Source organism: Protopterus annectens, chromosome 2.part0 (assembly GCF_019279795.1).
Source record: "Protopterus annectens isolate FY-2018-M chromosome 2.part0, PAN1.0, whole genome shotgun sequence".
In the NCBI taxonomy this organism is placed as follows: Eukaryota; Metazoa; Chordata; order Ceratodontiformes; family Protopteridae; genus Protopterus; species Protopterus annectens.
Genome location: NC_056728.1, coordinates 932,418,330 through 932,444,748, shown reverse-complemented (window position 1 = coordinate 932,444,748; position 26,419 = coordinate 932,418,330). Strand labels below are relative to the sequence as shown.

Genomic DNA, 26,419 nt, shown 5'->3' with positions numbered 1-26,419 from the left:
AGTCAAGTACCAGGTCTGCAGCATGTTCCCTGTGTGCTCCTGGGGGAAACTGTGCTTGATGCAGAGAGCTGCATCTTAAAATACTGTGTAAATCCATTCCTGTTCTTAATGACCATCTCTCACCAATGTCACTGGTGAGGATTGAGACTCCTTGATTTGCTGGTGCACAGTAGAGAGGCTATCACAAGACTAATGGTAACAAATCTGAAGAGTACAATAGCCAGAAACTTGAAAGCAAGGGGAAAGGGCCAGAAAGGGGAGCTGGACATGACATTTGTAGACACTGTAAGAAGTATAAAAACTGGAAAAAGATGGTGAGCTGCCACCAGTCAAAATGGTGGATGGGATGAAATTAATAAAAATGAAAACCAGTGAACTACTGTTGTAAAAAAATAAAATAAAAAATGCACCATGCGTGAGGATTGCACAGTGTGCAACTGTGAATGGACACAACTGTGAATGGACACAAAAAAATAGAGTACATATGGGGAAAATACTCTGGGGACTGGTGACAACCCATGTGGCAAATCTGGAGACTGAAAAACAGTACTGGATAATATGAAACATGGGGTATTTTCATGGTACTGGAATATGGAGATGTGATAGACAAGGGCTACCGGCATTAACTCTCACACTGCTGTCATCAAAATGTAGGCAAGAAAATCGGAAATATGCAGCTTTGAATCCCATCATAGGTACATACAGTTAACATACAAGGGGCAGTTAGCCTTAAGAAGGTATGGTATTAAACTGCTACCTAACATAACATTCAAACCCTGTCACACCCAAATGTCCTTTATATTGTAGAGCTACAGCTCAGAGTTACAATCAATGGCTTCCCAGGATTTCAACAGCTCAAGACCAATATGCCTGTCTTTAAGTGCAATCTTACCAACAGTTAAACTTCAAACTTTAACACACACACACACACACACACACACACACACACACACACACACACACACACACACACACACACACACTTTCCAGAATGAGGCAATAAATGGGAAGTCTTTCATACCAACACATACTTCCCAAGCTTACTGTCGCGCTGCCACCAGTTATTTAAAGTTATAAACCAATATTAAATATTTAAATGGAAGCAATTAGCTTAGAGCATTTACCCTTCAAAGGGTTGGCAATGCACAGTTGAAAGTACACTGATAAAATGCAGAAATCCATAAGCCAATTAATAAAGCATTAGCAACAAGAAAAATAAAATTCTTTATTCGAAATAAGTTGAAGCATTTTCTTTAGAAATAAAATTTATTAATGAATTAAAAATAAACATTTACACAGAAAGATAATGTTCAGAAAACACGAACAATCTACTAACAAACAGCTAACTGCCTTAACTACAGAGAGAAACTGTGCCATTGTTATGTCTTTTAGAATCAGAATACATTCTCAGTGTTGTTGCTGGCAGATCACCAAAAGTTGAGCTCTGCCTCAAGTGTATACACAGAAGACAGATCACTAACTGAACTGATATAATAAACAGTCTGCCTGTGATTTTGAGAGTAAGCTAATTAAAAAGTGGTTCAGAGGAAACCATAATAGCTCAATCAGCAGTATAAAAACACAAGCTCTCTCACATCTGTGCCCTATCAACAATTTATAAACAGATTATGTGAAAGTTTGCACTCTGCTATATGAGCTAATGTAATTTCTTTTGAGATTTTTTTAGTTTCTTTTCAGCCTTTCTGTTTTTTGGACCCCTATCAAACATCACTGTTACCAGCTCAGCTGCCAGTGCCTCATGTTCACGCCAGGTCTACCAGCTAGTCTCCTACCCCCTCCACAATTCTTGAGACCATTTGTGGATCCTAAAGGCATCCCCAGGGACTTGGATGTCTTTGCCCCTGTTTTTATTTTTTAATATATGCCATGCCCACTTCCCTTTCCCCATGTATGGACCATGTTTCCCCCTAGGGGGCGTCACTAATGAGGACACACTCATCCCTCCCTGTCATGCCATCAGTCGCTCAATCTGCTAATCAGACCTAGGTTGGCTGAACTGTAGTCACTCTATGCCACCAAAGCAACTTTGGCTTGCCAGTGTTATCCTTAGCTGACTCTGAATCTCATTTTGTTTTCATTTTTTCTTACATAACTCCCATACAGGACTTCGAGTTGCTTTTCAAATTGGAAGGTTTGGTGAGCCACAGTTCAGTAAGAAAATAGCCTTTGCCCTGGGTTCAGCAGCTCCAAGCATGAGGCTTGCCAGCAGCACACATAACCTGTAAAGCAAAGATTTGTTTCCTTTTAAAGCTGCATTGCATTATGACAGTAGCAAGTGTAATACCATTTACATATTCCATTCACATCTTGCTATTTATTGTAAGGTCAAATACAATGCAACTTTTGTCTTAAGCAATTATTTACTTTTTTAAAAATTGTGACATGCTTCATACACCTTACTTCATTTTCATGAATTCTCCTCTGAGAAAATAAGAAGTTTAAATTAGTTTTCCTTGCAGACGATATTTTCCATGTTTAGTACTGCCATGTAGGATTTTTCCCAGTGGCATAGCTAGGGTGGGGCAAAAGGAGGCAGCCACTCAAGGTGCAAGGAGTTAGGGCCACAATGGGAACTGCAGTACTGGCATTCATTTTCATTCCAGCAATGTTGCAAGCTTTTTTTTTTTTTTTTTTTTTTTTTTTTTTTGTGTGAAGTATAGGACTTTTTTTTGGTCTGTCCTCATCCTAAAATTAAGAGTGGCGCCAGATCAGGGCACAGCACAGGACACCAGAATAGCTAGCTTCAATTTTGCTCCTCTTATATAAAAGGCCACATGTCTGCAGTGTTACCATTCTGAATTTCTTTGTCTAAGTTCAGGTGTTCAGATCTAACACTGGTGTCCATGTGCTAATCTTTATGCAAACCAGGAAATGCCTGCAGTAAAGCCCTAGTGTACATCTCAGGGTGGTACTCTGTGTACTATTTTATACAGCAAAGCTGATCTAGCAGTCTGTGCCGATTGGTATAAAGGAGTTTGGAAAATATGATGAGCTGCTGCTTCAGATATCACAGACCCAGTAAAAAAGGTAGATGTGCTGCATTAATTTACCCAAGTCATTTCACATTACTACCATATATCAACCCCATCACACAATTCGCATCTGCCGAAATTGTTGTGGCTTTCCTACAACTGAATACCAGCAAAAAGCTCTGCATCATTGGACTCTATACCCCACAAGGCAATAATATACCCATCCTAGAACAAATCCTTGCCTGGGCTCCCAAAAACCTTTACCAGTGAGACAATTATCCTTGGAGATGTCAACATAAATTGGACAGAGGTCACAAAACGTCAACCCTCAATAATTATAAATCTATTCAATTATACCCAACTTATTAATGAAGTAACTAGATCCAACAAAACAACAACTAGTGGTTCCATCATAGACTAGTCTCACAGAAAAACAAAGTAGCTTCAGCCTCAAACCATAAGTAATCACATCTCAGCATACATAATACATAAATCCACCCTAGCCCTCAGCCAACACCAGTATAGTCTAACTAGAAACATCTCCAATTTTGACCAAACTCTAAGTGACACCATTGCACAAGTAAACAGGAGCATTCTCAAAGTCCTCCCACTAGATGAAGCTGTTGAATTCTTTAATTTAATCTTCTTAGACCTCCCACTAGAGGTGGAGGTTTTTTTAGATGGTCAACATAGGGCATCTGCTTTAGGAATGTGATTCTTTTAGTAAGGTATTTCTGCAGCCTTTCCAGTTGTTGCAGATGTCCTGAGAGTTGCATACCAAACGGGACTTTGTATTCTATAAAGGGTCTAATGAGGGATGAGGCAGTGGGGCAATGACCTCCTTTTTTCTGGATGAAAAGCCCTTAGTGATGAGGTGTGCCACATAGAAGGATTTCCTGAATGTTGCTGCGATGTGGTTATTGAAGGTGAGACCACTGTTCACCTGTGTCCCTAAGTCTCTTATCACACTTTCGGTGTTTAGTGTACTGCCAACCTATGCGGTAATTCACGGGTACATTTTTTTTCCCCAAAGGGGATAACTATACATTTCTTGGCATTGAGCTTGAGCCCATGGCTCTGGCACCAAGCATCTGTTTCTGTAAGGCCCTTTTGTAGAATATCCACATCATTTGGGGATTCAATAATGGCTCCCAGTTTGCAGTCATCTGCGAACTTTGTTAGCCAGAGTCCCTTAGTGCTGGCCTATACTTCAGAGAAGTAGATGCCAAACAAGAGCGGTCCCAGGACTGAACCCTGAGGTACTCCACTTGTCTGGAGCTGGATTTGGAGTCGGCTACTTTTACAGTGTGGGTTCTGTCAGTAAGCCAGTTGGCAACCCATCGAGTGACATGGGGATTAATGCCCAGCTTAGTAAGTTTATCTATGATTCCAGTGGGAGATGGTGTCAAAGGGCTTGGCGAGGTCCAGATAGGCTGTGTGGACCACCTTACCCTTGTCCATGTCTTTGTTTATAAGTTCCATTTTTAACTGTATGGTTAAAATCCTCTATCCAGTATTACTCAGGGCAGAGAGACAGAGTTTACTTACTTTGATCAGTTGAGGTTAGGGAATCATTTGGATTGTCAAGTGTGATGGATAATGTGCACCAATTTGGTCACTTGATAGTATCTTAATGTTTTATAAGTCAGTGTTTGTGTAGGACTGTTTACTGAATTAGAGTCTGGAGTAAGGTGCTGGTGCATTCTGGACAGTATATTCTTAGGTTGGTCATGTTCCATTTATTCTGTACTTCTTGATGAGATGACTGCAGCAGACGGCATTACCTCATTATTATTATTATTATTATTACTATTAGTAATAGTATGTCTTACTGCATTATGGCCTAAGCATATACTCCGCCTAAGGTTCTAATGGAAATCTACCTATGTTAACTTAGAGTTCAATACTAAATTTAACCGAGTTCCTCATTGGAATGCTTGATAGGATGACTTGATTATTACTTTGGAAATAATACTGGAATGCTATTGGCTGGCTGGTACCTTAAAGAAAGATACAGAAAGGATTGCTATCAGTGTACATGTTTACTGCTGTTATGATGCAATTGAAATTATGACTTTGTAGGTTTGCTTGTGAATGCTTCCTCTGGTTGTGGATGGGTGGAGTCTGGGTTAGTAGTAGGGAAGATGATTATGTAGGATGGACTAAACTGGGCCGTACAAATTAGGTTACAAAGTTAGCCTCTACTGCATGTGACAAAGAGAAATACTGCCATCCCAGCTATCTGGAACTTTGTAAGTAGTTGTGTATCATTTGTGAATGCCAACATGCTTCATGTAAGATGCTTGTGCTACAACTGAGTTAGACCGGTTATATTCTGTACTAAGCTAAAACGTAACCACAGCATACCCTGCTGGAATAGAAATAGGTTCATACTAGGCTATCTGCCAGAGGGCATTTATAAGCCTAGCCCATAGTTTTGTGGCTTACGCCACCCCTTTAGTTTGGAGAAACTATTCCCTTTATTTTGCTGTGCCTCTGTCTAGCAGTGACACTGAGGTAACCCCTGGGGTGTATCTGCGATCCCCCATCCATTGGTCAAGATTCCTCTTGAACAAGGCCAGTGAGGTGCTCTGCCTCACATAGACCGGGATTTTGTTCCACAGCATAGGGAGTCTTTGGGTGATGAATCTATCCCTCCAGCACGTCCTATTAACAACCGTGTCGAGGTTTAAGTCTCCCGCCCTTGTGGCTCTGAGGGATCTAGATTTTTTGAGATGAAGCATGTTCATCAAATCTGGGTTTGACATGGCCTTGTATGTCAGGCATAGGTCACCTCTGAGCAAGCGGTAAGCAACTGAATATAACTGGAGTTCTTTCAGTCGGGCAGCATAAGACAGATTTTTGAGACCCTTTATCCTTTTGGTGAGGAACTTTTGTGGCCTCTCCAGCTACTGCAAGTGTCGGGTCAGATACATTCCGAATGGGGCATTGTACTCGATCATTGGTCTGATGAATGATGAGTATAGGGAGACTATGACTTCCCTTGATCTAGATGTGAATCCCTTCATGATAAGGTGGGCAATGTAGAAGGTCTTCCTAACTACTTTAGCAATATGGGTGTCGAATGAAAGGCTACTGTCCACCTGGGTTCCCAGGTCCCTGATAACTTCTTCTGTGATCACGGGATTGCCTCCTATATGGTAGCTAGGAGTGACCTTATTTTTCCCGAAGGGTATGACTATGCATTTCTTGGCATTTAACTTTAGGTCATGGCTCTGGCACCAGTTATCCGTTTCTGTGAGACCCTTCTGAAGGATATCTGTGTCGGATGTGTTTTCAACTACGGCGCCCAGTTTGCAGTTATCTGCAAACTTTGTCAGCCATAACCCTCCTATGTTTGCTTGTACTTCAGAAAAGTAGATGCCAAACAAGAGTGGGCCCAGGACTGAGCCCTGTGGTACACCACTTGTGACAGGCTTTGAGTCTGACATGGCGCCAGCAACTCTGACCCTGTGGGTTCTGTCACTCAGCCAGTTAGCAATCCATCTTGTAATGTATGGGTTTACATTTAAGTTGATGAGTTTATCAATGATGCCCGAGTGGGGTATTGTATCGAAAGCCTTCGCCAGGTCTAGGTAGGCTGTATGGACTGCCTTTCCTTTGTCAATGGCCTTGGTGACTGTTTCGAAAAAGTCAACCAAGTTTAAGAGGCATGATCTGCCTTTGACAAAGCCAAACTGGGTTGGATCCAAAGTCTGCAAATTCCCTATGTCTTTATTTATGAGATCCATTATGATCCTCTCCATAGCTTTGCAGATAAGGCTTGTCAAGCTAATGGGACGGTAATTTCCAGGGTCGGTGGAGGCACCGCCTTTGTGGAGTGGGACCACAGTCGCTGCGCCACTCCTGGAGTGCGTATCCGGAGGTGAGACTAAGATTAAACAGCTGTCCTAACTGTGGGTTTAATTCCTTGTTGAGTTCATGGAGCACACAGCCGGGGACACCATCAGGTCCCATGGATGCTGTGTTCTTTGCCTTGGAGAGAGCAGTTCTCACCTGGGCGTTAGAGATGTTTGGGGGCTACAATCATTTGGTATAGATATCTCTCCTTTGGGGGGGGGGAGTTTGCACTGAACCTGTCAGCCAGTATGTTGGCAATGTCTGTAGGATCAGTAATCTTCACATCATTTTGAACTAATTCTGAGCATATCTGGGAGTTTCCTCCTAGGTTTCTGACATAGCTGAATAATGCCTTATGGTTGTCTTTAGAGTCCTTAGCTATTTTTTTCTCAAAATTAGCTTTGGATGATTTTATGAGAGCTCTTAGCTTTTTACTTATAGTGATCAGCGGTGTCTTACCTTTTAAGGATTTTGCTCTATCTTGTAGTAGCTTTCTCCTTTTGTTGTAGAGTTTGTTTATGGCTGGGATCCACCAGACTGGATGCTTGCCTTTGGTACAAACAGTCTTTGTTTTGCTTGGGATTGCCTGATCCATGCGGCCCTGCAGGTGCTGGTAGAAGGCATTTGTAAGTGATTCAGCGGTTTGAGTAATGTTTACCGCCGGTTCAGGGGCCTTGAAGGAGACCACACTAGTCTTTAGAAGTGTGAAGTCGGCTTTCGAGAAGTTCTTTACTGTGGTCTTTTTTATTTCGGGTGGGGGCGGGATGAGGACCTCCAGCGAGATTAGTCTGTGATCTGATCTCACCAGTGAGGGGTATACTTCCGGTGCTGAACATTGTGCTCCCATGTTCGTGATGATGAGATCAAGTATGTTTTCTCCTCTTGTGGGGATGGTGACTAGTTGTTCCATGGCATTTGAGTTTATGAATTCCAGGAACTTTTGGGCTAGAGTGTTTGGGCTTTAGTAGTGTTCCCAGTCTATATTAGGGTAGTTGAAGTCACCTAGTATGATGGTGTTCGGAGATACATTTATCCCCTCCAGTGTTTTCAGGAAGGCCATATGAGGTTCCTGAGTTTGCGAGGGTGGCCTGTAACATGCTACAAATTGCAGAGCAGTCTTGCCTATGGTTAATTGCACCTGGATGGTTTCCGATGCATCGTGCGTTGCCACCAGTCTAGAGGTATGGGTGTCCTTGATGAATATGGATACCCCTCCTCCTTTCTTGGTATTGTCCGGGTTTTGGGGCGGAACGCATGATATGAGGTATAACCTGATAGTGCTGGGGTGCTCTCAGGAGCCTTGAACCAGGTTTCTGTCACAGCACAGACATCAATGTTCTCCATACTGAGAAGGGCCTCGAGTGCGTGCATCTTGAGGTTGAGACTTCTGGCATTGAGCAGCATTACACTTAGTTTTATTTCTTTGTTGTGTTCTAGGGTGGTAGGTTTAGAATTTGAGCCTTGCCTAAAAAGGCAGTATGGGGGTGGCAAGAGCCTTTGCCAAAATCCGGAATCCCAGGGGTGACAAGTGCAAGCCGTCCCTTGCGAAGCAGCGTGGCTTGTCCAGCATGTCATCCCAGGCAGACAGACATTGGATCCCCTTTGAGTGACACCAGAGTTTAAGCCAATTGTTAAAGCTGATCATCTTATCTCTGTATTGTGGCATCATTCTTGGTGAAGGTAGGATACTGCTCAAGGTCAGGGTCATACCTGCTTGGGCTACATAATCAGAGAGCTCCTCTATGTCTCTTTTCATGTAGTCCAAGGAGGTACGTCTCAGGTCGTTAACACCAGCGTGGACAATGATTGAGTCGTACTTGTACCTGCTGTTGAGAGACCTGAGTGCATGCGTTATGTGGCGGATTCTAGCACCCGACAGGCAGCTTACTGTGATCTTCTCCTTACTCAGTCTGGTGAGCGGGACGTCAGTGTGTCTGACTATGGAGTCACCAATGACTAGTGTATCTGGCATTGTGTTTGGCCTTAAGGGCTGTGACTGCTTGACACTCTGACTGAGTGGTCTATGTGTTGCAGGTGTTGTGTTCTGAGGTGGTAGTTGTTTGGGTGTCTGCTTTGGTGGTCTCTGCTGTTTTGGTAGATTTTTGATCAGAGCCTCCGAGTATGTCTTTGTGTGTTTATGTGTATGATTTGAGGTTGTGATGGTATTATGTGAGACTGGGTCTATGGTGTGTGTGGTTACCTTCTCCTCCTGTCTGGTCTTGCCAGTCCTATGTTGAGAGAGCTCAGCCTCCAGTTTGGCCGTATAGTTGCATCTCTCGCATGTATTTGTGTTTTGTGGGAAGAGGAGAGGGTTGTCTGTGTACATGAGGCAATTGTAACATTGCCTCAATATTCCCAGGTTCACCAGCTGAGCAGGACAGGACATTAGCAACTGATCCCTCGACATGCTAAAGGGAATAGCCAGAAAAACTTAAAAAGGTTTTGGGGGATGTGGGTGACCGAGAAATGGGGTTTGCTTTTTTGGGGTACTTTCTATAACAAGAGTGCTGTATCGAGGTGATAAGTACTGTAGGAGCAAGTGCTTGGCTATACAGATAGGGAAAAGTCTACTTGGGAGTCAAGTAGAGATAATTTATAGTTGTAGGATACACTAGACAGAACAGTAGTATACTTTGAGGAAGGTAGTTTTAAGGGAAAATTTGAAGAGTGGACTTTAGGTAGCCCTAATAGTTTAAATCTAGTGTGCAACGGTAGCAGCTCCGCGCTAACGCGTGCTTTATAGCAGGGGGCTGGAAAAAATGACCCAAAATGGCCAACAAATTACAAGTTGCTGCTTCTAACCACTCCTCTGAGGACAAACAAGCAGCTCAGTACTCCCCACTCCCACTGGTGAGTAAAGAAACTACCTCTGGCCACACAAGAAAATGGAGGAACACAGAAACCAAATACAAAGCCCAGGGATCAGCAAAATCTGATCACTGGAACAACTAGCTAGTATATAAACTATTGTAATTGTGTAAATGTATATGTTTTAATAGTAGAAACTAGAACACAGAGCGTTAACTTGCAAAACTTCAAGACAAAAGTTGAAATTAAATTGTTTTACGACTGTGCTAAAAATGTTACCTTTCAGTATCAGTCAACAGCAGACAGGATGTCTACACTAGAAGGCTCTCTGTGTTGTTTTCCAAGTGTTTTATTGTTTTATGTCTACTAGCAGTTGCAAACATTTGAAGACTATGTATTTTCACAGTGAGATGCTAAATTCTGTTAGTTTCTGAAGTTTCTGGGGTTTAGCTTAGGAATTAAAGTCAGGTGACAAAGTGATGTAATTCAAGCTAACCCACCAGTAACATTTGATATTAATTTAAGAGCTGTCAGAGAGAGAGAGAGAGAGAGAGGGCATTTTGTATTTTGTCTTTGATCTAGCAAGAACAACCACTCTCACCACACCTGCACTTACCTTGCTGTGTTTTTAGGGCATAGTAACTCTCTTAGATTCAGATAGGAATATAGTAAAGTACAGCTTAGATGTTTTCTTTCTTTATTTGTGACTGCCCTGCAATGTTGTTTAAACCTTTTAATTGTGGCTGGTCTGTTTAGAGATATTTAAACTCTTAGAGTACTTGCATATCTATTTGGTGACACTGTACAGGCCACTCCTAAAGAGCCTTGCTCTTGGTCAGACTACCATTTGAATTAATAGTAACATTACAGAGTAGGATTGGACACCCTTTGTTAAGGGCCTTAAAGTAGCTGATAACAGTTGGCTGGTGGCAGTGTAAACTACCTTATAGTCTGGGAAGAAGGGGGCATAGCTAGTAAACCTGTGCCAGCCTTCCCCAGGTGTGTGTGCGTGTGTGTTTGTATATAGATCAAACCTCAAAGTGTGTGTGTGTCTGTGTGTGTGTGTGCGTGCGTGTGTTTGTATATAAATCAAACCTCAAAGTTTGTGTGTGTGTGTGAGCTACTTGGGCAGCGACACAAAGCACTGGTTGTACAGAGTGTGCTGGAGGTCTTGGCTTGGTCCCTCAGCTCAGATCTTAACCTATAGCTGTGCCAGTGGGGAGACTTATTGGTAATCTGGATCTCTGTGTGCTCTTAAGGGAAACTGCACATTACTGTGTGTATACTTGTCATGCTCCCAGTGTGCACGTCCCTCACTGTTGCCAGTGGTGAGGATTGAGGCTCCTTGATTACTGGGACAGTGCTAGGGTGTCATACTGAGAATGGGGCTTTACATTAAGGAACAAAACTTTAGGATGCTATGGATAAGAGAGAGACAGAGAGAAAATTTGAAGGGGAAAACTACTGGATCCCACTGCATCTTATTGATAAGGGTATTGTCTGTTTTCCAGTTGAAGTGCAGTGAGATACTTGGAACAGTTGAAGAATGATGGCAGCACAATTGTTTACTATATTAGTCATAGACCACTAGTCAAGACTGTTACTGATCTCATTATGGAGTACAAAAAAAAAAAATGACGTTTATTAGAGTTACTGAGTTTAAAAGAGCCAAGTCGATGTCCAGGGTTATCAATTTTGAAGGAAAAACAAGAGAGAGAGAGACAGAGAGAATATCAAGCTTGTGATTTATCTCCATTACAGAGGAGCAACTAGGGAAGAAAGACTCATTTCTGTCCATCTCAATGACAAGAACATCAGTCTTGTCTGACGCAGCCATAACTGAGGTGTGTAAGAGGAATGGAGAATAATTCCGCTGTCCAAGAATTTTGTGCGAGTGCATTAGTCAGGCATGGCTTACTCCATCACACAATCTGGTGATATCAAGCGTGAAAGGGGAGAAATAGGATAGGAATGATACAAGTGTAAGAGGGTTGCACTAGGTGGTAACACTGTGGTATTAGCAGCCTACACTGGGGCACAATGCTGTCACCAAATTAAATAACAAATAGATGATCTTATTCTACACCTACTCCAGCAGGAACAGAAATCACCACTGATATGGGATAGAATGCAGGAAAAGGTTCAACCTTCACTCATGAACACTCTTCCATACTGGAAAAATCAGAACAGGCCAATCTCCTGGGCTTGCATTTCAACTCAGAGAATTGTCTCAGAACATGGCTGCTCCTCATGTAGATGTAGAGCACTAGGTTCTCCTGCATAAGGTAAGGCACTGTCCCCTTGTTCTCGGTCTCTGCCTTACATACCTTTCTAGCTACTACTTGAGGTCATGAATGAGCCTTCTGGCTGGCCCTTGTCATTGGCAACCCCACTGCTAAACAGTGCGCAATGAAGTACACATCAAGCTTCTATCACTCGCTCTTTTTTTTTTTTTTTTTTTTTTACCTGTGACAGGTTCAAATGTACAAGTAATAGCAGCCATAAAAAGTCTCAGTACTGCAACAGAGGCATAGCTGGCTGCTTATATGATGACCACTGATATACTCGGTAGGGCCGATCATTCAAAGCATCACATGTACTAGCTGTCCAACAACAAGTTTGGTGGAGATTCTAAGTGTACAAGAAGAGAGAAAGAAACAGGGATGCTGAAATTTGTGTAATAACCTTATCTGAGAGACATGAGCGAACACATCTTACATGGACTGAAAAGGGGTGTTGTGTGCATTCCAAGAATGCAAAAAAAAAAAAATATATATATATATATATATATATATATATATATATATATATATCGTCAAGACTGAGAACAAGGCTCCTGTCAAGTGTTCCACCAAACACTAGGTTTCAAGGCTCTTTCAATTAAGATCACAAACTTACACCGCCACTCAATCAACAGGTTTTACAGATTTTCAAACCCATTTTATAACCAAAAATATCAGCAATAGTAATTACATAACTGCCATGACAGAATACAGAATTGGGTTTTATGTATGTTCAGACTAATGACATTTTTCTTAACAAACTGCATTGGATGAAAACTGCAAAAATATTTATTACCTATTTGCCATATTCAGTGGATAAATTTTGTCATCTTCCACAGCTATGAAATACCTGATAAAGACACAAAAGATCAATGTTTAGGAACAAAACACAAATGGTATATAGTGGTTCAACAATTTCAGGACAAGCTAATATTTCACAGCAGTCATTTTTTCTGCCATGTTACCTTTTCAGTCTCAAAAATCAGTGGCCAAAACAATGTATTTTTTAACGTCAGGACTGAAGCAAATCCTATTTTACTGTGTGATCATCTTCAATTTCCTGCAATCACAATGTTTGTGTACCTTCACATGCTTAATTCACTCCTTCACATTTGACAATGCTATAAAGTCACAACCTGCACCAAGTACTTTTTGTTCAAGTTCCCACCTCCTACCTGTCTTAATTTGAAAATGATTATAAATGATACACCTCAGTGAACTGTGGAGCTGTGTGCTTACAGCTAGTTAGCTGCATGGTGCAAATGCTAACACACTCAATCTGGGTGCACTGCAGACACCGAGTTAGGCACAATTCATTTGTTTCAGCAGACTAATACAGCATTTGCAGATAAACTCTTCCTTAGGCCATACATGAACTGCTATATTTATCTCAGCTTACTAAGTATACAGGACATTAATATACATCAAGTAGGCTTATAATAAAATCATCAGAATATGCCAGTATTTCAGCCCTCCATACATTCACAGCAGAACAGTCTGTCTTCCCCATGTAGAAATATTGAGTTAAAATACAATGTAGCTGATAGTTACATATTATAGGTTTATGAGTAAGTACTAGGCTAGCTTCCTTTGCAGGCCATCTTAAGCCTAGCCAATTTCACATTTTGTGCTCAAAATATCACATCCCATTTGATTACAGATTGGCCTTATCCATCCCATGGTCAATAATTATATATTACCCTTAATAAGAATAACGGGAATCATACCATAGATAATTTGAGGGGAACCACGCATAGGATAAAGCATTTAGGAGCTGCCTCTGTCATTTTTAGTAGGACATGGGGAAGTCCTGGGGTAAATTTTCTGTTTTCCATCAATCGATCTAAGTTGCTCTTAAAAATTGATAGGGATGAACTTTGTTTTATGTGGAAAGGCAGTCTGTTCCACAGCAGCAGTATCCTCTGCAAAATATATCTGCCCCTCCAAACTGTTCTGTTGGTGCTGCAGAAAGGGTTTAGATCCCTAGACTGACTATTTTTTATGCCATTTGACTTACTGATGTGCAGAAAATCCATCAGTAAAGGGTTGGAGGCTGCCTTTTATGCCACATACAGGTCACCTCTTAGCAGTCTGTAGGATACCAAGTATATTGAAAGGGCTTTGAGTCGGTCCATCTAGGACATGTTGTTTAGGCCTTGTATCCATTTAGTAAGCTATCTCTGTTGGTGCTCCAGTTGTTGCATGTGCCTGAACAGATACATGGCAAAGGGGACATTACGTTCAATGATTGGCCTAATTATGACTGAGTAAAAGGGGTCCATGGTTTCCACTAGATCTAGACACAATCCCTTTGTTTACAAGTTGTACATCACAGAAGGACTTTCTAACAACAACGATAGTCAAAAGTTAGGTCACTGTCTGCATAAGCTCCCAAATCCTGAACAACTGAATCTACATTTAGGGAAGTATAGTCAATGTGGTAGTTGCCCTGGGTATATGAATTCCCAAAGGATACAATAATGCATTTTTTGTCATTTAGTTTCAGACCATGATTTTGACACAAGGAATTTATTTGAGACAAGCCTTCCTGCAAGATGGCTAAGTCATCTGGGGAGTCAATAACTGCTCCTAGCTTACAGTCATCTAAAAACTTAGTCAGCCAGAACCCTTTGGTATTGGCTTTTATTTCAGAAAAGTAGATGCCAAACAGGAGAGATTTCAGCACAGAACCATCAGAGACTCCACTGCTGACTGGTCTCTCTTGCATTTTGCCTACCTGGTAACAGTCCTCCAATAAAATACCTACCCTTAGGTGTGTAGTTCGAAGACCAACTTCTGAAAGCCCCTAAAATCCTCCTTAGCACAAGTCCATGTAAACTTTTATACAGATACTGTTTTAAACTGTTGTAATTTTAGTTATTTATCCAACCATCGTGCAGTTTTATGCTGCATTATAGTTATGTCTTATGCTGTTTGTATGTAATATGATTACACACTTAAATACTAAAATAAAATAAATTTAAAATAATTTTACATATTAGTCTGGCAGCCGCAGACTCCACCCAGCTACATCCTAAAACCCTCTACTAGTAGTAAATTCTGCATTAGCACAATTTCAGTGTTAACTTGTTGACTAATCTCTTCTTTCTGTAACAGTGAGAAGGTACAGATACAACTGATCATGAATAGCACAGCAAGATAAATATGGTTATGGTGTTATGTGCTACTGCAGCTTTGGGAGTGACCACTATAATGCAAACAAAAATATTTCAACATGCAACAAGAAATAGGGAGTGTGGAACAAGGGAATAGGTTACCAAAGAGTTATAATTCTATTTTGCTGGACCCGTCTAGTTCGGAATTATCAAAGCAGTATATCAGGTCTTCCCTGCAACCTCTGAGCTGGAGAGATCTGGGGGAGGTTTCTACTCTCCTCAGTGTGTCATCCTTCAGATGTTTAACTAATTAAAGTCCCATCTGCCTGACTTGGTGGAAGATAACTATTGATGAGAGTAGGGAAAGTTGCCTGAAGCCTTGGCTAAATTTTCCCTGGTAGTATAAATATGACCACAACTCTCCCCTGAAAAGATACCGCTAGGTTCACTGGAACTAATTCAGCCAACAAAGGATAAATAAATATGTATTTTAACTTTACCTACTGAGATAATTACAAATTAAGAATGTGTTTTTTTTTTCTGTTTAATTTGTGGACATAAAATATTTGGTATGCAGTTCAGATTATTGCGTCTTGAAAATAGTTAAATACACATGGATTAAAATTATATATTTTATACGTATTTTTTTATGCATAAACTATGTAAACTCAACAGGCACAAGTACATATTTTCTAAGGCTAGGAGTACTGCCTTATGAAGAGATTAGCTCTGAATCACATAGTATGCAAATGAAGACTCGAATGAATCAAACTCAGAACTACAGGATGAAGATCACCAGCAGGCGGCAGCTTTCATCTCCTGTGCTAAACTGTGTGATCATTTACGGACTTTGCAGATTTAACTTCTAATGCGTAAAGCAACAGTAAAGCACGTTACCCTTTACATCTCTTTTGAAATTAATCAAAAAGCCACAGAAAAAGCAAAAGAGCTGGTACTCTGGCTCTAACCTTGCCTGGAAATGACTTGTCATGGTGAGAATACCTGAAAGCAATAGCATAACACAACCATTTGGAAACTGTTTTGACACTGATTGTCCCACTTTCTTACCTTCATAGGAAATAGCTGATCCAATCGCCTGAAGATTTTAGCCCTATCGGTATAGTATACCTGGGATGTATGTAGACATCCAAAGTATGCAAAATCCTATCTCCCTTATTTTTGGGGTCTGGAAAAAAAGATAAAGAGATAGCTTGATTCAAATAAAACTACTTTAGGCATAAAAGAAGGATTTTACCTCACAGATACCATATGAAAAATGAGATTGATGACCCACCGTAAGACCTTGTAATTCAGATTATCTTTCTGCAGAGGTCAGAACAATGTGTAGCACTTTTTTCCAAGTTAAGAACTTCCATTCAGTTTGATGAGTTGGTTCAAATGGAGAAGTGCAACTTTCTTTAAAATAAACCTGAGATCTCAAGAAGGAAAACACTTGTCTTCTAGGAGAACAGCCATGAAAAGCCCCTTTCAAAAACTGTGTGACCTGAGGTTGGATAGAAAAGGGGGGAGGTTCTAAGGGCAGAAAAGCAAAGATGGCCAAGAGATCAACTTTGATAAGAGTACGAAAGTCCAGAAAATAATAACTCATACAAATACGTAACAACCAGAGGCATCCAAGCCTTAAAGGAATCCTGACTCCTAGTTTGGCATCAACTAGAAAATGTCTTCTACTTACCTATATATGCTTTGCTAGTGGCAGGTTTCTTAGTCTCAACACCTGCTACACTGCTACATGCTCTCAGAAAATAGGTGACTAAAAGGAATTTTTAGGGCATAATCATACAAGACAGGTATTCTTTGAAAAGTCCAGTCTCTCAGGAAGCTTATGATAACATTGAAGAAGTGCTTTTATGACCTGAATAACTTGTGCTAGCTAGCTATACCTGAATTGCTTTTACTGACAATTTTCCAGTTGTACAATTGTGAATGATTGATTTAGTTTTACTGGTATATCTTTAAAATCTGGCAAGTGTTTGCTATTTACTGCATTGCTCTCTTGCTAAGGTTTCTTAGCTATAAATCCTAATTCATTACTTTACCCCCCCCCCAAAAAAAACCCTTCTGAATGTATTAGTATAAAATAACTGCCTGTTGCTCCCTTAATGCTTACCCTAGAATCTCTGCTTTTCTCCTTTCCTAGTTGAACTTCACATTTACCTACACTAACATACTGCAGCTCCTGCATAACGGTGTCCACAGGATTGCAATTGGCCACCAAAACAAAAACTGTTTCTCTCAGCAATTAATCAGAGTAGGTAACACATATAAAAAGCATTTGTTAAGCTTTCTTTTACGGTGCTGTGTAATTAAGCCAGTCACCATTTTGGTCAGCCATAGGGCTCTTTTCTACTTGAGTGTTTGCCTCCTTCCCCTGTAACTAAAGCACACTGACTCTTACATTTGTCTCTCTGACCCTAATTTTTACAGGTATACCTTGCACCTTTCTGGCTTTCTAACACTCAGACATAGATTCCTGTTGAATGGTTTACTTACTTGTCTGACATTTGAACAAGTGACCCTTGTAAAAATCATCAAAATTGTATACTGTTTGTCTGTCTTTCCTGCTAAACATAAGTAAAATTAAAATGTTGAGTGCAAGTAACAAAGTGTTGAGTGCAGATTTTAGAGCCTTATATTCAACTTACCTCTGGTGTGGTGTCTTGAATCAAAGTATCCCTCTAACCACTCCTACTGCCTTCTCTTTTCCACCACCCCCCCTCTTTTCTCAAACAGGTTAAACTGCTACAACTTAGTACAGGCATTGGTTCATCCCTGCTTCGCTCAGGCTCGCTTCGCACCTCACCCTGCCTCCAAATTTCTCTCACCCCTTTTGCTGATACATTTATTGGTACTTTACCACACCACACTTTTTTAAACCAATCAGTAACAACTTGTCACTCAACAACACCACCCTCAACCTGATAGCACCAGTCATCCACCTCTACTATTCCTTTTGCCTAAGTTTTAAGTCTCATTCAGTAGGTATGCTATCACCCAAAATAGTCTTATTAACTCTACTTCTACCCCCTGTTACTCATCCCATATTTCCTAACCACCTACGAATATCAGGATCACCCAGGTTTCCACTACCCTAAATTCCAAACATCCATCCCATCTACAACAGATAATAATGCACCCTTACTCACTTCCCTCATGCTTACCTCCTTAACCCTTAAATACTACCATCTTACTAGACCTAGTTACATTAGTCCTAAAACTAGACACTATTACAAAACTTTAATCAAAATCTTAAAACTCAAACTCAAGATACACTGCAACCTCACAAAGGATGGTGACATCCACCCAAACCCTGGTCCATCCCCACCTGTTGACCCTAATCCCCCTACTATATCCCCTACCACCATAGCTCCAACAAATTGACCTCCTAACTCACTGCTGGCTTGCCATCTAAACATTAGGAGCATAAATAACAAAACTCAGCACCTGCATGCCCTCTTAGCTGTTCATTCCCCAGATATATTGTGCCTAACAGAAATGTGGCTAAAGCCTGCCACCACGGACAATGAGATTCTGCCACCAGGGTACAATATGAATTGACTAGACCGTACCACCAGAAAGGGTGGCGGGGTAGCCATACTTTACAAGTCTACCCTATCTGTCAGCACAGACACCCAACAACCACCCCAGTTCAATAATGCTGAAATTCTCATCTTAAAACTACAAATTAATAAAAACAAAAATGTAAACACTGTCTGTGTCTACATTCCCCCAGGGAGGAACACAGAAACCTTAGAAGATTTCTTATATTGGTTATCCAACAACTACCCCAAAGAAACAATTGTTCTTGCGTATTTCAACATTGACTGGAACACTTGCTCATGAAACCCCCACAACCCACATAAACCTCTATGGATTTACTCAAATCATAACCTCCCCCACCAGGACAGGAAAACCCAATAACAAGGAAAGTACCCTAGACTGGATTCTCGTCAATACCTATCTTCAATCCTATAAATCAGGCACTTTGCCTGATGACCTAAGTGACCACTGCCTCACCTATGTAATCAAGCACAAAGTAGACTGCTCCTACCAACCCACCTATAGAACATTAAGAAACAACAAGAATTTTATTCTCACCAAGTTTCAAAATGAACTTAAGGCATGCAACTGTTCAGTACTAAAAAGTCTCCCCCTAGATGAAGCAGTAGTATACTTTTAACACCAAATTCCTTGCTATTCTTAACTCCCATGCTCCCAGCTGCTCTATTAGAACCAAAGTTAATATTGCACCACGGCTTTCTAAAGATACCAAAACCAAAATTTCACTCAAGAAACAAAGCATGGGCCACCTACCGAAAAACAAAAGCCCCACTTGATCAACTAAGATTCAGACAGCTAAGAAATGACACCAAAAAATCCATAACCTTAGACAAAAAGAACCACTACTACCATCTACTGCAAAAACGCCAAAACAAACCTCAAAGTTCTTGGCAGGAATAAACAAATTACTCCACCCAGGCCAAACTGCCACTCTACCCCCCCCTCAGCTTCCCCAAAAAATCCCCAGTAGACATTGATAATAACTTAAACAGCTTCTTCACAGCGACTATCCGGTCTCTAGCCAGCCAACTCTCTCCCAATGGCTCTAATTCTACTGCAGCCACACCCAATACTCAAACATACTTTACCTTCCAACCTGTTCCTACTCAACTTATTCATGCCCTACTTAAGAAACTAAGACACACCACCCTGGCAGCTGACCTCCTCCCAGCAAACTATCTGCAAAAGGCTACTGACACCATAGCATATCCCATCTCAATCTTGATCAACAGAGCTATATCTGAAGCTACTGTACCCACTATATGGAAAATCTCCCATGTCATACCTCTCCATAAAGGAGGCAGTTCCACTGAACTGTCAAACTTTAGACCCATCGCTATTCTGTCACCTCTAGCTAAAATTATGGAGAAGTGTGTACACATTTAGCTCATGCACTACCTCACACAGAACAAGCTGTTGTCCAACTTTCAGCATGGCTTTAAGCCACACCACAGTACTACTACTGCCCTCCTCTCTTTCTCCAACATCATTAACCACAACCGCAATAATAACAAACTATCCTCAGCACTCTTTCTAGATCTATCCAAGGCTTTTGACATGGTTGAACACAAAATGCTTATAAATACCTTGAAGGCCTTCTCCTTAAACAACCATGCACTCCAATGGTTTTAATCCTACCTGCAGGGCAGGCAACAGGCAGTCCTATAGCAGGAAAAGCTATCATCCCGCCTACCTATCACATTAGGAGTCCCCCAGGGCTCGATACTAGGACCCTTCTTTTCTCCATCTTTATCAACGACCTTCATTAAGTCATCCCAGATGCTACCTGCATTCAATATGTGGATGACTTCACCTTGATTTGTTCTGACACCTCACCAGCTACTTTATTCATATTAACCCAAAATATCTTCAATACAGTGGAAAAATGGCTCTCTGATCAACATCTAATCCTAAATCCCAACAAAACTAAGCTGCTCCTCTCCCCCCCCCCAACATGCAGGACCCCCTGCCATCCTTCAACATAACCGCTAACAATGGCACTATCATCTCCTCAGAAGCCCAAACTAAACTACTGGGTGTCATAGTTGATAACCTGTAGTTTGATGTGCATATCAAACTATCAAAACCATTAATAAAAAACTTGGCTCTCTTTATAGAATCAAACCTTTCCTTACCCCACTTGCTAGAACTGCAATTGCCCATTCCTATTCCCATCTACTATCAACTCTTCTCAACTATCATCCTGCTATAACCACTTTGCCAGATTTGCTACTGGCACAGCCTACAGGATACACCACTGTCACAACCTAAATCACCTAGGATGGCTTGAACTGCCAAGCCTACTGCAGTTCAACCCGCTAATAGTGGCACATAAAGTCCTTTACCAACCAGAAAATACATCTGCACTAAAAAATATCATCAGCCTCTACACCAGCACCCGGCCACTGCGATCATCCACTAGACTACTCCTAGTTCAAACATACAAATCCAACTACTCAGCTGGGGACTCTTTGCCAATTTTGTTGGAAAAACATGGAACAGACTCTCAGCTGACTTGACCCTAGAACCCTCACTAACTCAATTCAAAAACAAATTCAAGAAATACTTCAAAACTCATTGGCTATGTCCTTGCACTAACCCCGACTAATGACCTCTCTATTTCTTAGGTGCCTTACCTTCAACTACTTCTAACTTTTTTCTACCACTCCATTTCAGGAAGGGTCAATTGTATAACTGCTGCTCAATGTGTCTTAAACCTGAATGTAATGGTATGTATATATAACTATGAAAATAATGTTATGTTTTGTAAAGTGTTTTATAATAAGTTAGTACTATATGGGGTGTCCAACCTTTTCAGTTGCAAGGGCCGCATTGAGTCAACAGAAATGGTCTCGGGGCCGCATGTAAAATATATCATTGCAAACGGCAAGTGAGGACAAAAAAAAAAAAAAAAAAAAAAAGGTCTCTCACGTAGACTGAAGAGCAAAAGACCCCAGGTACACGCGGACTAATACAAACTAAACTAACGGATTCTGTGATAGGCTAGCTGTCTGTACACACAAACTCTAAGTTACTTAACTAGGCAGTCCCATACACTTTCTATTGTCAGTCACATAAGCTGTCTGTACACACAAACTCTAAGTTACTTAACTAGGCAGTCCCATACACTTTCTATTGTCAGTCACATAGCAGCTTTATATTTAACTAATGTTATAATAATATGAGTTCACATACAACAACATATCTCATTAGTTTCTTCGAAACTTTCTCAGAGACATAAAGGGTGTGTAGTTAGAATAGTGACCATTCACTCATCCAGTCACATAGACTAATAGTCATATGATTTCACTGACAACACAGTGTGTATGAACAGAGTTTGTAACATCACCACAGTAGAAGTCTGCTTATTGCTATAATTATAATAAATACATTTGCAACATTAATAAAGGAACGTCTGCAAAAATCAAATGATGCTGGTGATACTCTGCTATATGCAACAGCTTTGTAACATTTAGCACTGCAATACACACACACACACACACACACACACACACACACACACACACACACACACACACAATTCATACCAGTAATTCTTACATATTGCAGTCATTAAAACACAAGCTGAAGACGCTGAGGTTGTATTGCAGATTAAATAATTGTGCCAAACACAGTACCTGCAGCCAGTACTTGCTTTTTTTCTATCTTTCTAGCACTACATGCCATTATATTTACTTTTAATGTTGCACAAACATTGTTGGTAGTTTCTCCGTATTTGGCATGTGTTGTAAATATTTTTTTCTCAGAAGTAATTGTGATAACTGTAAATGTGAGTATATCCAACCCTATCTACAGGAAACAGCAATGTATTTGAGTGGTTCACTCAGGAACACAGCAGTATTCTGAAGGACTTTAAAAGAAAAAAAGCACACAGTAGAATAGCATTCAAAATGTATGTACTTTTATTGAGCTTTACCATTCATGCTTCATTGTTGCAAAGTAGACATTTATAAGCAGGGTGGTAGGTGCTTGGTTTATTTTAAAGCTCGTAAGAGGACTCTGAACTTCCCCCATACACATACACACACACACACACACACACACACACACACACACACACACACACACACACACACACACACCAAAGCAAATCTTGATTATTTATTGTTCTTGTGCTTCTGTTATTTAGTAAAATACACATTTCTTGATTGGTATCCTTCCACATTATCCTGACTCCATATAAAATTAACACAAGTTTGTAGGTACATAACATTTTCAGAAACATTTGATCCTTCCTTGAAACAGGTCTAGGCATCCTTGTAGATTAGAGCAGTGTTATGCCTTACAGCTACTAGTTAACACTAAGACTAATCTAACGACTTGCCTGTTACTGCAGGAGATGTGTAGTGTAGTCAGTGTATATAAATAAAATAAATATTACAATCCCCCTCGCTCTCAGTTCTTTCTTTGCCGCGATCACAATGCTCTTCCTTCACCTGCTGATCATGAATATATCACGCGACGCAAAAAACGGCGCTTTGGCGCATGCGCATACCAGCGGAAAGACGCTGGCATAAAAAAAAAGTGAAACAAGTAATGTGGCGCATGCGCATAAACGTTAAAGGACGCGAACGAAAAAAAAGTTTAATTTCTACTTTAAGGGGTACTTAACGGGCCGCATGGAAGAGCTCTGAGGGCCGCATGCGGCCCGCGGGCTGGACACACATGTTAGGGGAATGCAGGAATTAAATAATTTACAGAATACTGGATTGATTATATTGTATAGAACAATATATGTGATATATAATGCTGATAAATATGAACTCTTTAATATGGTTTGATTACTTTTATATAAATGAATATGTCATAAGTAGTAAGTCAATAAAGGTGTTTTAAAAATGAGATAAAAAAACAGACCCCAGAGGCACTCCCACTTTCAAATTCGTACTATCAGAAAAGGTACTCTTTATTCTAACTTTGCAACTTCTGCCTTTCAATCATTCTCCCACCCATCTAATAAGATAAAAATTAAAATTAGTCCTTTTCATTAAAGCCATTACTTGACTGTGAGGTGGAATCAAATGCTTTTGCAGGGTCCAAGTATGCCACATTGACTGATTGTCCTTAATTCAAAACGTCCCAAACCACTTGATAAAAGCTAACCAAATGAGTTAGACAAGCTCTACTTTCCATAAAGCGATGCATGATAACATCTAGCCCACAAAGCCCAACATATGCAATATAATCCTACAAAATACACTCAAAGCATTTGCCCAATATACAGATAAGGCCAATTGGTTTAAAATTGCCAACTGAAGTAAAATAACCCCCATTGTGCATCATCACAACAATAGCTTCTTTCCAAGATGGTGAAACAATTAAGTCAATTAAGCATTTCTGAAACAGACACAGCAGATTAGGCAGCATAGCTTTGTTTTATTAAACAATTACATATTTAAATCAGCCAGCTACATAGTTGGGTTTAACAGCTTTTAATGCCTTTAATAACACAGTCTCACTAATCGTAAGAGCAGGGGCTTGTCCACAGGCAGACTTGGATCATAATAATTATTACAGGTACTTCTAAAGTCAGCAAATTTGCCTGCAAAAAGAGATGAATGTAATTGTGTGTGTGTGTGTGTTGTAGTGCATTCTTATATGTGCAGTGCAATAATCCACAGGGGAAACAGTTAAGTATTGTTATTTCTGTACACTTTATTTACAGGGCTTTTAAATTTTAAACATTGATCAAGTCAAAGGAGCAGCACAAAGGATTGTGGATTTGGAGGATATTGTACATGTTCTTAGGTTATGCTAAAAGCAGGAGAACCCTACTTATTCATCAGACAACTTGTAACAGACGGAGTTTACATTCATGGCATCAAATGAAAATGTACATAAGAAAATGTACATAATGCTGGCAAACTCTCTCACTGATGGTCGGTGTAAAACTACCACCACTGTGCAAATATTTATGCTTTATTTACCAATAAGATAATGTGAATATGCAGATCATCTTAGGCAGTGTCCACCTAGAAGCATTGTACAACAGTATTTCATTTGCTCGGTCAGCACAGAGGTTCACAATTAACTCAAGAAAAAAAAAAATAAATGATTAGTTAGTAAGATATTATAACTTACTATAATTAAAAGTTACGATTTTTTGGGGATTTTATTGTGTGTGATATCAACAATTTTATTAATAGATTGCCTTACAACATGTTTATACAGGTTCATAGGTTAGTACTAGGCTAGCTGCCCATGTGGATCATTTTAAACTTGGCCAATTTCTCTTTTGGTGCTTGTATAAACCCATCTCATTTGGTGTTAGAGTGAGTAAACAAAATCATACTTTTGTTAATTTGATGTGATCCATGCATGGGATAAAACATTTAGGAGATATCTCTGTCCATTAGTTGCACAGGGGACAGTCATGGGGTAAATTTTCTGTTTCCTATCCCTAGATACAAGTAGTGCTTTAATATGGACAGGGCTGATGATTATTTTATATGGATTGGGAGTCTGTTCCAGAGCAGCAGTATCCTGTGCGAGATATACATCCTCCTCCAAACCATTCTATTAATGTTGAATAAGAGGTTTAGATGCCTAGACTCAGTATTCTGATGCCATTTGACTTGCTGATGTGCAGCAAATCCATTACTAATAGATCGGAGGATGCCTTGCATGGCAGACACAGATCTTAGCAGTCTATGGCATAATGAGTATAGTGACAGAGCTTTGAGTGGGTCCATGTGGGATACAATGTTTAGGCCTTGTATCCTTTTCATAAGGTATCTCTGTGGACATTCCAGTTTTTGCATGTGCTGGGCAGGTACATGACAAAGGGGACATTATATTCATTGACTGGCCTAATGAGGACCAAGTAAAGGAGAACTATGACACCCCTAGATCTTGTCAAAATCCCTTTTTTACAAGCTGTGCAATATAGAAGGACTTTTTTTTATTACAATGGACACATGATGGTCAAAACTAAGGTCACTGTTCGCATAAGTTCCCAAATCTCAAACAACTGGGTCAGCTCTTAGGGGTGTATTGTAACATTATAACTCCCAGGGGTAGATGGCTTCCCAAAGGATAGATTAATGCATTCTTGGCATTTAGTTTCCATCCATTATTTTCCACCAGTTATTTTTTTGGGACAAGCCTTCCAGCAGTATGGCAAAATCATTTCAGGATTCAATGACTGCTCCTAGCTTTCAGTCATCTGCAATCTTAAATCAGCCAGAGCCCTTTGGTATTGGCTGTTTCTTCAGAGAAGTAGATACCAAATAGGATAGGTCCCAGTACAGAACCCTGGAGGAACTCCACTGGTCTCAATGGGGAGGTAGCTTCCCTAATTTTGATATCCTGCATCCTAACTCTAAGCCATCTGGCACTCCAGCAAGTGATGTAGTGGTTTACTCCCAGTTTACTTAGCTTTTCTACTATGCTGGAGTGAGGAATTGTTTCAAATGTTTTGGCCAAGTCGAGATAAGTCACAGCTGTCATGGAACTCGGAACAGCTGCCACAAGGGAGGTGGGTGCTCCACCATGGAAGAGGGTAGACTACTCTGCAAGACCAGCAAGGTTGGCCCACTCTCAACCAACCTGCTCTGGGCTAGAGATTGAGCAGAATTCCCAGGCAAGGACTAATGGGACTACTCTCACTTGTGTGGGAATCCCTGGCTCTTAGGACTCTGAAACAAATCAGCCAATTAGGAGTAAGTAGAGGATCCTTCATGTTCTGTAATGCAAGAATGCAAACAAACAAAAAAACTATCAACATTAAGACAAAACACAAAAGGGTCAATACACA

At 40.5% G+C, this 26,419-nt stretch overlaps 1 protein-coding gene across 1 annotated transcript in view; it reads right to left on the bottom strand.

The window, feature by feature from the left end:
• TMEM150C (transmembrane protein 150C) overlaps positions 1-26,419 on the bottom strand; it is a 1,481,241-nt gene that overhangs the window by 949,246 nt on the left and 505,576 nt on the right. The window contains exon 3 of the mRNA XM_044061193.1: positions 12,741-12,794. Within this exon, the coding sequence (XP_043917128.1) occupies positions 12,741-12,794 (54 nt within the window). The remainder of the gene's footprint in view (positions 1-12,740; positions 12,795-26,419) is intronic.